Source organism: Phaethon aethereus, assembly GCF_964289735.1.
Source record: "Phaethon aethereus genome assembly, chromosome: 20".
Taxonomy (NCBI): Eukaryota; Metazoa; Chordata; class Aves; order Phaethontiformes; family Phaethontidae; genus Phaethon; species Phaethon aethereus.
The window spans coordinates 9,318,826-9,331,254 of NC_138596.1; the positions used below are offsets into that span (position 1 = coordinate 9,318,826).

At 52.4% G+C, this 12,429-nt stretch overlaps 1 protein-coding gene across 2 annotated transcripts in view; it reads left to right on the forward strand.

The window, feature by feature from the left end:
- The window catches only part of OLFM1 (olfactomedin 1), a gene marked incomplete at its 5' end in the record, with an annotated part of 33,790 nt that extends 21,652 nt beyond the window's left edge, over nt 1–12,138 (forward strand). For both annotated transcript variants that reach the window (XM_082008903.1, XM_082008902.1), the window contains 3 exons: nt 583–802; nt 7,718–7,824; nt 10,995–12,138. In XM_082008903.1, the coding sequence (XP_081865029.1) occupies nt 583–802; nt 7,718–7,824; nt 10,995–11,669 (1,002 nt within the window). In that variant the 3' untranslated portion in view covers nt 11,670–12,138. The remainder of the gene's footprint in view (nt 1–582; nt 803–7,717; nt 7,825–10,994) is intronic.
- Between the last annotated feature and the right edge of the window lie 291 nt (nt 12,139–12,429).

Genomic DNA, 12,429 nt, shown 5'->3' on the forward strand with positions numbered 1-12,429 from the left:
CAGTATTTCATTTTCTTGCTTACAGGGCTAACTTAAAAGCAAGTTTTTTCAATGCTGCAGTGACTGAAGAAGCAGTTCACTCCCATGTAACCATGAAAAGAGGGCCACAGAGCATTTTGCACCATGCATTTATTTTTTTTATTATTTTCCAAATTAGCACCATATCTCACTAAGGAACCTTGAACCACACAACTGAGATCTTCCTTTGCATGCAATTGTAGATGCATTTCATGAATAGTTTGAAACCCTTGTCAATGCATATATATTATTTTATTTTATTTTTTGGAAAGAAAAAAAAAAAAAAGAACTCTTTGTGTATGTGATCTGAAGCATGTAACCCTAAGATGTTGCATTCTAAAAATGACAAATAAAGGCCTTTCCCAAATATTTTGGTGTTCTGCAGCCTGTTTAATATGTTCTTTCCAATACATCATTTGGACCAAAATAATAATTAAAATAATTTTAATGATAATAATTGTGGGATATGAACATTGCACTCACGTAGGAAGCGACCAGGTCAAGGCAGAGTGTTGCAGATTTTTGCACGCATAGCACTGAACCGAGCTTATTTTAACCTTGCAGGCAATAAAAGCGAAAATGGAGGAACTTAGGCCTTTGATACCAGTGTTGGAAGAGTACAAAGCCGATGCCAAATTGGTATTGCAGTTTAAAGAGGAGGTCCAGAATCTGACGTCAGTTCTAAACGAACTCCAGGAAGAGATTGGCGCCTATGACTACGAAGAGCTTCAGAACAGAGTGTCAAATCTTGAAGAAAGGCTTCGTGCATGCATGCAAAAATTAGGTAGGCTCAGAACAACGTGGTGGCACTGGCTTAAATACCATCGACGTTAAACCACGCATCCCGTCTGGAGGCAGAGATGCTAGACTGGACATCTCCTCGTGCCTTGCCTGGCTGTAAGGGATGAGTTCGCACAGCCAGGTTTGATCCTGTAAATATTTATGCTATAAGTAACATTAATCTTGGGAGTAGTCCCGCTGAGGATTACTTGCGTGACCGATGTTGCTCATGGCGTAAGTGCTTCAGGATCGGGCCCTTGACCAGGCATGTGACTTTTTGCAGCGCGTTTGCATAAGCGGACGGTGAAACGCGGGAAACGCGCGGCCTGCGGCGAGCGCCGCTTATGCAAAGCAAACACATGCTCCCATTTTGCTTACGCATCCACGTCCCATCTGTTTGCTGGCCGGACCCGGCCCATCAGCGGCGGTCTCCGCGCGCCGCTCCGAGTAGCGCGCGCGCAGGCTGTGACTCGGTTTCCCTTTTTTCCTTTCCTTTTGCATCTTGCAAACCCCTGTTGAGAAGAGCATGATGTGGCCGGCGCGGGTTCGCGGTTTGGTCCGGCCGGTGCCGCCGTGCAGGGTGTGAGCCCTCCCCATCGCCCCCGTTCCCCGAGGGAGCCCCGTCCATCAGGCCACGTAACGAGCGGTGCTGAGCCCTGAGGGGCTCCTCGGTAATCCCAGTCGGGGGGTTTAACTGACCGAAGCCTGCGGGTCCGCTGTGGGGAGACGCAGCTGGAGCTAAACCCGGCATCGGACCCCAGGGAGAGGGTGGCGAAGGGCGGAAGGAGGGTGCTGCCTCCCGCGGCTGCCAGCAGCCTCCCCACCTTTGTTGGCCTGGCTCTGACTTGATTTAATTTCTACTCACATGATTGACTTTCTTGTTAAGCAATTTAGATAATCTAAACACATTAACTGCTCTGCAGTCTATTTTGGTAGCACATACGAAATTACACTCTCAGGTAACTTCATGGAAGATCAGGTCTCTCCTGAGCTCTTTATATCCTTGGCAAGGTAACGCTTCGTTTCTCTCTTGTCTCCGCTGCTGGGATTGCTTTTGCTCGGTTCTAGATGCCTCCGCGCTTCCGTAGGCAGCCGCCTGCCCTGTATTTCCCCCTGCGGTTCCGTCCTGCCCTCGGTTGCCCTGTACGTCCTCCATGAGCGACCTCAGGGAGGAAAGCGAACCTCCGCGTAAGCCTGGATGCTCGAGGGGTTTAACTGTGGAGCGAGTGGTGCCCTGAGACCCCCGGGGAGCTGCCGGGCGGCAGGTACAGCCCCCCGGGAGAGGGCAGAGCCTGGTTTCTCATTTTTTGGTTCGGGGGCAGGACAGGCTGAGGCGAGTCGTGCCGTTGCTTTCCGCACCGCGTCTGCGGTCCTTGTCCTCGCCCCGTGCTGGTCACGGGGGAGGCAGCGGCGCCGGGGGTGGCGGCAGGGAAGGCCGGACCTTGTCCTCACCCGCTGGAATTTCACCCTGAAAGCTTGGGGGGGACAGAAAGGGGGGAGGTCGTAACGACTTGGTGCGCTCTGCCTTAGCAGTACCTAATGCCTGGGGCTTTACCACGTGGGGTCCGTACAGACACCTCGGGAATGGCGGTCCTGCAGCAGGTGAGATAAGAAGGGATGGAGAACCGGCCCAAGAGCGCCTGGTTGAGCAAGGTCACACAGCAACCCCCCGGCAGCCCCCCCGCAGCTCTGCCCTATGGCTTTTCTCATTGCTCCCCTGCTGAAGGCAGAGGCGGGCGTGACGAGAGGAGATGGTGCCCAAGGAGGGATCCGCTTGCTGCATCCGTAGCCTTCAGTCCATCTCTTGAAGATGAGGAGGAGCTGTGGGTGATCGGGAGAGGGAACAGCAGCAGGACCAGGGATTTCAGTCTGGCTGTAGCAGTACTTTCCCAGGGGTAGTTCTTTAAACGAAACCGCCCTGAGCCCCACAGCCCCTCTGCAGCCGGCTGTGCTGGAGCTGCCCAGCCCCGGCTGACTCCACCAGCACCAGGAAGCTGCGATGATCCTCCTGCAGCTCCCAAACCACTCAGGGCTCCAGAAAAAATAGAGTTTGCTCTTGGACCATTAGCCCCTTCTGCTGTCGGCCATGTCCTGGCTCATGCTCAGGTCCTCCAGCTGGCCCATCCAGCCGAGGCAGTAGCCCAGCTAAGACTGAGGCAGCTAGGATGGTGAGCTCTTGCGGACAACATTTTCTAGAAACTTCTGGGGGGGGTCTGGAATCTTTTTGAGGCTTTATTGGGGCTTCTTGTTGGTGCCCCTTCTTTCTCCTCTTGCTCTCTCTGTGACTGTGGGGTCAGGGCAGCTTTTCTGCCTCAGGGTGTTGCAGCAGCCCTGGGTGCTTGTGGAGATGGACACTGAGCCTCGCAAGGGTTCGTCCGTGAGGGTTTGCTGCTCTCCCGGCAGCGTGATTTATTTGGTCACTTAACAGCAAACAGCATGGATTGAATTTCCAATGTTGTTTATCGCTCGGGAGTGTAAACCGGTGAAAACGGTGGTTAATTGAGTTAAATTCGGATAACAACCTTACAGACACTTCGCTACCGCACGGTGAAGCCGTTTGCTGAGGATGGCTGTTTGCTGCAAATTATCTGCTCAGAGGGATTCGCTGACACTTCAAGTGGCACGTCTGAGCTTAGATTTGCTCCTGCCTGGGCCAGCAGCGCTGCTCCCCTGGTGCGTGTTCACCTGCTAGAGCTCAGGATACAGCTTAGAGACCCCAGAGCAGGACCAGGGAGCTGCTGCATAAGCACGGGACAAGGGAAGGGGGGGATGTGCCATGTTCCCATCCAGTTTGCCTCTCCCCATCCTCTGGGAAGCACTGATGCTCAACAGTGCAGCAGCGTTTTCCTTAGACAAGGTCCTGTTTTGCATTTTGGGTTTCCTGAGCATTATTGATGGATCAATAGTGAAAACACTTCCTGACCCTGGCATGTGTGTGAAGGGAAAAAAAAAATCAATAATGGCACGTTCAATCTGTTATTCTGTTTACACTCTTAAAGATCACTATTTATACAGGGATTTTAACGTTTCCATTAACGTTCCTAAGAGGAGCCTTGGAGGAGTGGAGAGGTTGTCGCTCCTTGATCCAAGGGGGAATTTAACTCGGCTGTGCTCCACAGGCTCACGTTTGCCTGGTAGCACAAGCTTTCCCTGACTCTTGCAAAGATCTCAGCCCACAACCCTAGTGCAGAGGTGGGGACAGAGCCCTGCCAGCCTGTCCCAGATGTTTTTGGGACCCACCCCAGGGTCCGGGCCAGGTCACAGAGGCGAGAGCAGGACGCGACCCAACCGCCGCAGCCCCGTCCCCGCTGCGGAGGGCTGGGACCGGGATGGCAGGGAGGTCAGACCTCGGCTTTGTGGGAAGCCCCAGCAGGGAAGGCAGCAGGCCAAGCAGAACCGCGGAGTCCAGAAGGAGATGGTGCTGGTGTCAACACGGTGGTTGCGTTGGCGGATAAATTGCTGCTGAGCTGCTAAACGTCGCTTGTGGGCTGGATCTTAGGAGAAATATGGAGCGGGGGTGTTGGTAACCGGGGAGGATGGTAGCGCTCGTTTTAGCTGGCTGGAGGAAAGCGTGTCTTCTCCTGATGGAAAATTCCTCGCGCAGCTAGAGGAAGGGGCTGTGTGCCTGGAGGTGGTGTTTTGTCGCTGCCCCCCTGAGCTGCAGGGAGCAGGTCGGAGGCAGCTGGCTGGGTCAGCCTGGAGGGTCACTCGGGAAGAGGCTGATTTGTGCTGTTTTCCAGGAACGGGGACACACACGTGGGCCACAGGTCCAGGGACCTGAGCAGTGCTGGGGAAACCGGAGTGAAAACAGATCCTCTGTGCATGCCCCGAAAGCTGCTGCTCACAGGCTTCCCCCGTGTCGCGGACTCGTGGATGAGCACCAGGCCATGCTTTCCCGGTGTGCATTCATCTGAGTGACTTGAAATGCCTGTAGCATCCCATGCTCCTGCCGTCCCAACGGCAGAGCAGGTTTGCTGCGAAAAGCTCAGCACCCGTGGGTGCTGGGCTGCTCGGGGCAGGAGGGCTTTGCTCAGGGCAGCAGCTTTAGGGCAATCACAGCCAGGGCTTAAAAAGTCCCCTGTGCGAGTCAGCAGAGTCTGGCAGAGGAAGGACTTGGATGCTGGGTGGCTCGGGCTCTCGCCCAGCTCTGCTCTTCATCCGCAGAGGAGAGCACTGCTGAGACCGGCAAGCGCTGCTGGTGGGTGCTTCAAGGCTGCGCAAGCTGCTGCTTTGTGCTGGAGCACGGGGAGATGCGGGAATCTTGTCTCGTGAGCTGCTGCTCTGATTCAAGCTGCAACATGTCCAAGGGAAGCAGTAGAAGGCAGAGTCCCCTCTGCCCCCAGTAAAATAATCCTCCTGCTTTTAATGATTGCTTGTCCCATAGAAGGGGGGAAAAAAGCCGACGGTGTTAGGAGTGTGGTGTGCATCTCGGCAGGAACGGACGGTGAATGAGGAACACAGAGGCTGTGGTTGTCCATCCCTGGGTGGTAAGCCCAGGAGAGCTGCAGCAATGTAGCTAACGAGGGGCTTTAAAGCGCTTGGTTCCAGGATCCGTCTGAAGCCTTCCCGCTAGCATCAGCCTTCCCTTCCTTACGCCAAGGAAGAAAACCCCTCGCCCTGTGTAAGAGCAACCCTCTTGCATTGCTGAAGAGCTGTTGTGAATGTGCCTCCAGCTAAACCTGTATGAGATGTAGCCTCACTACTTGCAAACAACACTGGTTTACCCTTATCAGCTGCTGCTGCTTTTTCTTTACTTTTTTTTTTTTAAGCAATGGGCTTTCTCTCCAGGGAAATGGAAGGAAAGAGATAAAGTGACAGCAATATAGGGCTGTGATAATGGAAGGTAGCGTTGAGCAGATCTGTGATTAGAGGAAGGCTGGTCCTCTGCAAGGGGAATTTGCAAGACATTAAGCATCTGTCATTTTAACCCGTTACATCCCTTTGTCAATACCTCGCTCTCCTCCCGTGCTGAGAGGCTTGGAATGCATCAGGCAGGCAAGAGGACAAATTCCCATACGTCATGTCTCAGCGAGGCCAGGAAAGCTCTCTGCTTCTCGGTGGGGTCTCTGTCTGCCTGCTGTCTGAATGCTGTGGGAAGACTGATGGTCCCTTTGGCCATGTCGTGCTGGTGCATATCAAGAACGTCTTCATCTGGTTTATGCCCAGGCTAAGGTGACCCCTTTGCCCGCAGCGCAGAGCTGAGGTCGGTGGCTGTGGCCCGTGAGAACAGGCAGCGAGGAGGTGTTGCAGAGTGCGCGTACCGGAGACGTTCAAGGTCAGGTTGGACAGGGCTCTGAGCAACCTGCTCTAGTTGAAGATGTCCCTGCGCACTGCAGGGGGTTGGACTAGATGGCCTTTAAAGGGCCCTTCCAACCCAAACCGTTCTGTGATTCTACTTGGCAATTTTGAGCAGAAGGGCCTTGTCCTGAGCTGGCAGAGCTCCACACATCTTTCAGCAGCACCTCCACGGGCTCCCACCGGTGGCCTCGGCCCCGGGTGCCCTCAGTGCAGCTGCAGCTCAGCCTGCAAACCCACGTCAAAAAGGAGACGTCAGGAAACACCTTCTGAACTTCAGGTTGCGGCTGTCCCGCTGGTGCCGCTGACCTCGGCTTGCCCGGCTCAGGAGATGCTGCTGCAGCACCGGCTCTGCGCTGAACGTGTCCGGGTTTTAAGTGAGTGCTCCCGTAGCGACAGAGCATCCAGCACCAGCCCCCCGCACCCCCGCCACATCTTCACCTCCTCCCCTCTTGTTCCTGAGTACACAGGTGCTGAAATGCTGGGGTTGCAGGAGACCGAACGGCAGCTTTGCTGAAACTCGGGGGTATCGTTGGAAGTGGGAACTCGGCGTGTGGCTGCGCCTTCGGCACTGAGGTTGTAGTCACTGAGGTTGCAGGCACCTATTCCCGGGCATCCCTGGAGGGGTGCTGAGTTCAGTGTCAGGGGACAGAACCACGGAAGAGGAACAAGCAGCCGGCGCAGTGAGTTGGGGAGAGAGTCGACACTGCTTCACCTCCTGTTCAGGGCTTAAAAGCACAGCCAGGCACTTAGCTGGGCTTGCACGTGTGCTGACATGCCCGGTGAATTCAATGGCCTGAAATCAACGGTGTGGAGCACCTAAATATGTTTCAAAACCTGGTGTGTAGCGCCGCATGGGTGCACATCGCTGTTGCGGTGATGCTGAGTCTGAGCAGGATTCCTGGGGCAGCACCCGAGGGACCCTCCCACCTCCTGCCTTCCATCCTGCTGTGTTTGGGCTCCTCTCCTGGCGCTGGCGAAGCCCCGGCGGGTGGAGGAGACAGGAGGAGGCTGGGGAATTCATTACTGTCTCCTGAGTGTGCAGACATGATGGGCAACAGACAAGGTGGCTGGTAGAAGCTGGTAAATAGTTTTTGCAGGGAAGAGATTTATATTGCAAATAATTTCCCACCTTTTTTTTTCTTCTCCTTTGCATAACCTGTAACAAGTACATGTTTCCAGCAGGGCTGGAATAGATACCTCTGTCTTTTTATCTCGGCTGCACCCACTCGATTAGAGCAGAACTGAGCAGAGCTATTCAGCTAATTTCTCCACCTGGCTGCTTGACCCCGGCTAACTCTCCTCATTTTCTGTTCTGTGACGTTAGCAGCGTGGCTGGTTCAGGAAAGCTTGTTTTCTTGGGGCAGTGTGATAAGGACAATTGTTATTAAGAGGCATGAAACAAACAAAAGCATCCGACAGTTGTTCTCAGCCTAATTACCTCTAATTAAATAAAACCAGAGCTGCCCATCAGCGGGGGAGAGCGGTGGGCAGAGCGGTGTGGGTGGTGGCCGGCGCTGGTGCCCCTCATCGGGGGTTCGGCGCTGGCTGGCAGACACCCACCGCCGAACGGGCCGTGGCGGTGGTCTGACGTGCTGCTCACCAGCCTTGCACTCTCTTTCAGCTTGTGGCAAGCTGACGGGAATAAGTGACCCAATCACAATTAAGACCTCGGGGTCCAGGTTCGGATCGTGGATGACGGACCCTCTCGCTCCCGAGGGAGAGAACAAGGTAAGACCGCGGCAGCTTCGCCCCTGTGTTCCCACCTCCACCAGCGCAGCTGGGGTCATTGAAAACTCATTACATCCAAGGGCTGAAGCCCAGGCTGTGCCCCGTGAAGCCCGGGGAAGGTCCTAATTCATCTCACAGGGCTCTGCTGGCCTCCTCTGCAGCGGGAGGGGGCTGCGGATCCCGCAGGGAGGGACGATGAGGAGGGGGCTGAGCAGCCCCGCACAGCGGTCCCTTCCCAGGGCAGGTGAAGCGCACTGCAGTGCTGAGCGTGCATGGTCTCGGAAGGGTCACCACGAGGTCTGTGCCCCCTGCGGGGGGGGCGGAAATCAAATACTGGGTTTTTCATCTGGGTTTGGCAGGCAGGAGGGAGCTGGGGCCGACCCATGGTCCTGGTCCCTGCCGCCCTTCTGCTGCCAGTGCCTCCAACACTGTCATCTGACTGCATTTGTCCTCCATCCTGCACCTTCATTGTTGTGAGGAATTAAGTGACTGCAGCCAGAGAGAGATTTGTTTTGCTTTGTTTTTGTCTTCCTTTTTTTCCATTCAGACCATTCAATTTTGATCCCAAGGAGGTAGGAGGCCAATAATGGGCTGAAAATCAATCCAGGCTTCTCATGACTGATGGAATGGAAAAAATCTCGAGTGTTTGCTGCGGATTTGCAGGCAGCAAAACAAAACAAAAACCACAGAGCTTGGCTGCGTGGTAGTTCCCTCCTGCGTGCAGCAGCCTTCATCAACGGATGAAGGCACCAGTAAGGGCTGTATCGGGGCAGCTATTTTGAGGGCTCTGCCCCATGATCGCCTTTCTGTAGCTAAGGGAGGAGGAGGGATGCTCTGGAGAAGCCGTCCCTGGGGGTGGCTCCATTTGCCCGTGGATGTGCAGCAATGACTTGCGATGTCGGGCTCTTTCCCTCCAGCAGCCAGCTGGTTGGCGCTGGTTCCCCAGTGTGACACCTCCATATTTTACAGTTATTAAACAAAATTTCACCTATAGCCCCAATATGATCCTAATTATGAAGCGGGATGGGAAAGCTCTGCCCACATCACATCTTGTTTGCTCAAGAGAGGGGACAGACTTGTCCCCTTCAGGCTCTGTTTGCTGCATCCCTCAGCACTAATGTGATTTATACGTCTGTGAAGGGAGGGTCAGGCCTGTTGCAGCTGGAGCTGGTTGATCAAATGCTAAATATCTTCCTGTGTCTTCAGAGAGTTTTGTCTCAAACCACTATTTTTAAATATTTTTTTAGCCGTGCTTTTTTCTGCAGTGCATTTTTGCTGCGAGATTAGACAAGCAGTTTACTCTGGACTGTACCTCAAGCTTCGCAAGCGTGTATGTGTATATAATCTATAAATCTACTGGGAATTTTATTAGAAACACACAATTAAGTGAACTTCATTGGCTACCTGGCAGAGTGGGAAGCTGGTGATGGGGAGAGATGGGCAGTTCCCCACATCCATCTTAATGTCGCCAAGCCCCGGGAGGTGTTCGGTGGTTCGCATGGTCATTTGTTTGTGTCAAGAAATCATTGAACACAACTGGGGGAGGTTGCGAGTCTCGCCGGCGCGGCCCGGCAGCGAGGCGGCAGGTGGATGCTGAGCACTGGGATTGATGTGTATTGGCAGGAGGAGGTTGCTCAAAGCCAGCCGGTGCGATGAGACGTTGCTATCCATCGATCTCTGCTTCTCCAAAGCGTGAAACGCCATCGGGTCCTGCCACCTTGCAGCCCCAGCAAGGGGTTCTGCTCTTCTGGGCTTCTCTTTGTCTCTCTAAAAACTGAGCACAATGCATTGGCACGCGTGATTTTTTTTAATACCAAATAATGAAATGGGAGCAGCAGAGAGACAATCAGTTTTCTGTCTTGGCTTTTTTTTTTTAATTTCCCGAGCTGGTTTTGTTGAACGCAGGCATTTCGTTACGTGAGGAACGCTCTCCGGTGCCGAGTCTGACAGCAGAAGCCCTCCCAGGCTGCAAGCACCCCTCCGCCGTGGGCTCAGGGACATGCGTGGTTTTTCTCCGGTGCTTTTGCAGCCATCCTCAAGCCCACGGCGGAGGTGTGAAGGTCAGAGCCACTTGCTGCAGCTTCATTCCCCACCTCGGCAGTGTTTCCGGGGGGGTGACGACGGAGGGCTGAAGTTCCCTACAAAGTTTTTGCAGACCCCACCTGGCCTTTCAAGTACAGCAGCCAAAAGCAGTTTACATGCACACACCGTGTGTAAATGTTTGTCTGCTCTTCTGAGGGACCCTGGAGACAGCCACATTGCAGAGGTGATACCCCAGATTTTACAAGGGGCTTGCAAAAGAAGTGTGCGCTACCACATTACCCAAATCTGCATCCTTAAAGGCTTCCCTCTTGCTATTTAATTTACCTTTTCTCCTTCACAAACAGTTTCTACAGAGAGCAGCTATCTTATTTTTAGGCAGGAACTGCACAGAGAATGTCACTCGCTGGCTGGATATTTCTTCTTGATATTAACTGCACAGCTTTGTCATATGCCTCAGAATTGGTTTCATATGACAAAATATTTGTCTTTTAAGGAGTCTAGACAGTGTCCCTAGTGAACTGGCACTTAAATGATGATCTAAAATCTCTCCCCCATCTACCAACAGCGAGATTTTGATGTCTTTGTCTCTCATATTTTAGCAGCCTTGGTTTCAGCTTTTGATGCAGAAGTGCATGATTTTTAAACCAATATGGACTTTGCCTGAATTTCCTTGACAATGAGCGATTGCATCCATCGCTTCTGCATGCCAAATTAACGGAGTTCTGCCCAGCAGCTGGTATCATTTACTGAGTGCTACCACCACGGGGCTTACGGGAAGCAAAAGCGGCATCAACATAATATGCTGGGTTTAGCCAGAGAAAAGGTGTTAATGGCCCTCTGGAAGGATGGTGTCCATCACACAGCTTAAGCTCCCAGGTTCCTAGGGAGATACCAGGTTACCCCCCAAGGAAAGCTCCGCTGTTCAGTTGATTTCTTGGCTGATTTGGGGTTCCAAAAATTGAGTTTATTTCTGGGCGTAGGTGGCAGGCATCGGACACATCGTTTTCCAACAGGTTGGATTCCTTGCTCTGGACTTCCCTCCCAGCTCCGTTTCTAGGGTGATGTGCAAAGGGCTCAGCCGGGTCTCTGCTGTTTTCTAACCCCATGTGTTTCTGTTGCTCACCCAGGTCTGGTACATGGACAGCTACCACAACAACCGCTTCGTCCGTGAATATAAATCCATGGCAGATTTCATGAATACTGACAATTTTACCTCTCACCGTCTCCCTCACCCATGGTCGGGCACCGGTCAAGTGGTCTACAATGGCTCTATCTATTTCAATAAATACCAAAGCCACATAATTATCAGGTTTGACTTGAAAACAGAGACCATTCTCAAGACTCGCAGCCTGGATTATGCCGGCTACAACAACATGTACCACTATGCCTGGGGTGGCCACTCGGACATTGACCTCATGGTGGATGAGAACGGGCTGTGGGCCGTCTACGCCACCAACCAGAACGCAGGCAACATCGTCATCAGCAAGTTGGACCCCAACACCCTGCAGAGCCTCCAGACCTGGAACACCAGCTACCCGAAACGCAGCGCCGGGGAGGCCTTCATCATCTGTGGCACGCTCTATGTCACCAACGGCTACTCGGGAGGTACCAAGGTGCACTATGCCTACCAGACCAATGCCTCCACCTACGAGTACATCGACATCCCCTTCCAAAACAAGTACTCGCACATTTCCATGTTGGACTACAACCCCAAGGATCGGGCCCTCTATGCCTGGAACAACGGGCACCAAATACTTTACAATGTCACCCTCTTCCACGTCATCAGGTCTGACGAGTTGTAGTCCATCCTTGTGTAGAAACTGATTTAGAAAAAATAAAAAAGGAAAAAAGGGAGAAACGAGTTTTGGAAAAAAAATACTAGTATCAAGGAAACACATTTTAAATAAGTAAATATATAAACAGCTGCCAAAATTAAGACCAACATCATGGAGGATAATTCAGCATAAACCTGACAGATCATCATTACCTCTGCATTTCTAGAAGTCTGGCCCTGTGTTATAGACTCACGAATAACCATGTACTTGCAGCTGGAACTGCACTTAAAGAACCACTTAAGTTTTGGGTTTTGTTTTGTTTCTGTTCTGATAGCAAGCGTACAGTACATACTGAAGAAGTAAGGCAATGACTGTTGAAAGTTTATCCGTGGGAGACTCGCTCTCCTCTGTGTGTGGGTTGCATGGACATTTTCCCGGCATCGCGGTCAGCTATGATGGATGTGTGATTTGTATTTCTAAGCAGAAAAAGCTGCCCCGTGAGGAGCTCTCGCTGTCTGAACAAGACCTATCGCAGGTTAGTTTTCTTCGCCTTCCATTGCAGCTACTGTCTCTCAACTGTGTTCTTGTCACTTAGATTAACTGTGCTGAGACCCGAAGTAGCTCATGGATCTGTGTCTTAGTAACTATTAAACATGATGGTTTAAGTATGTATTATGAACAAGTTGTTGTACCCATATTGTTTGAACTTATGTATTCAGCAAATATATTGTATAATGTATGTCTGTTATTTACCAGAGGTGGCAAAACTTTGTATGTCCAGTTTATG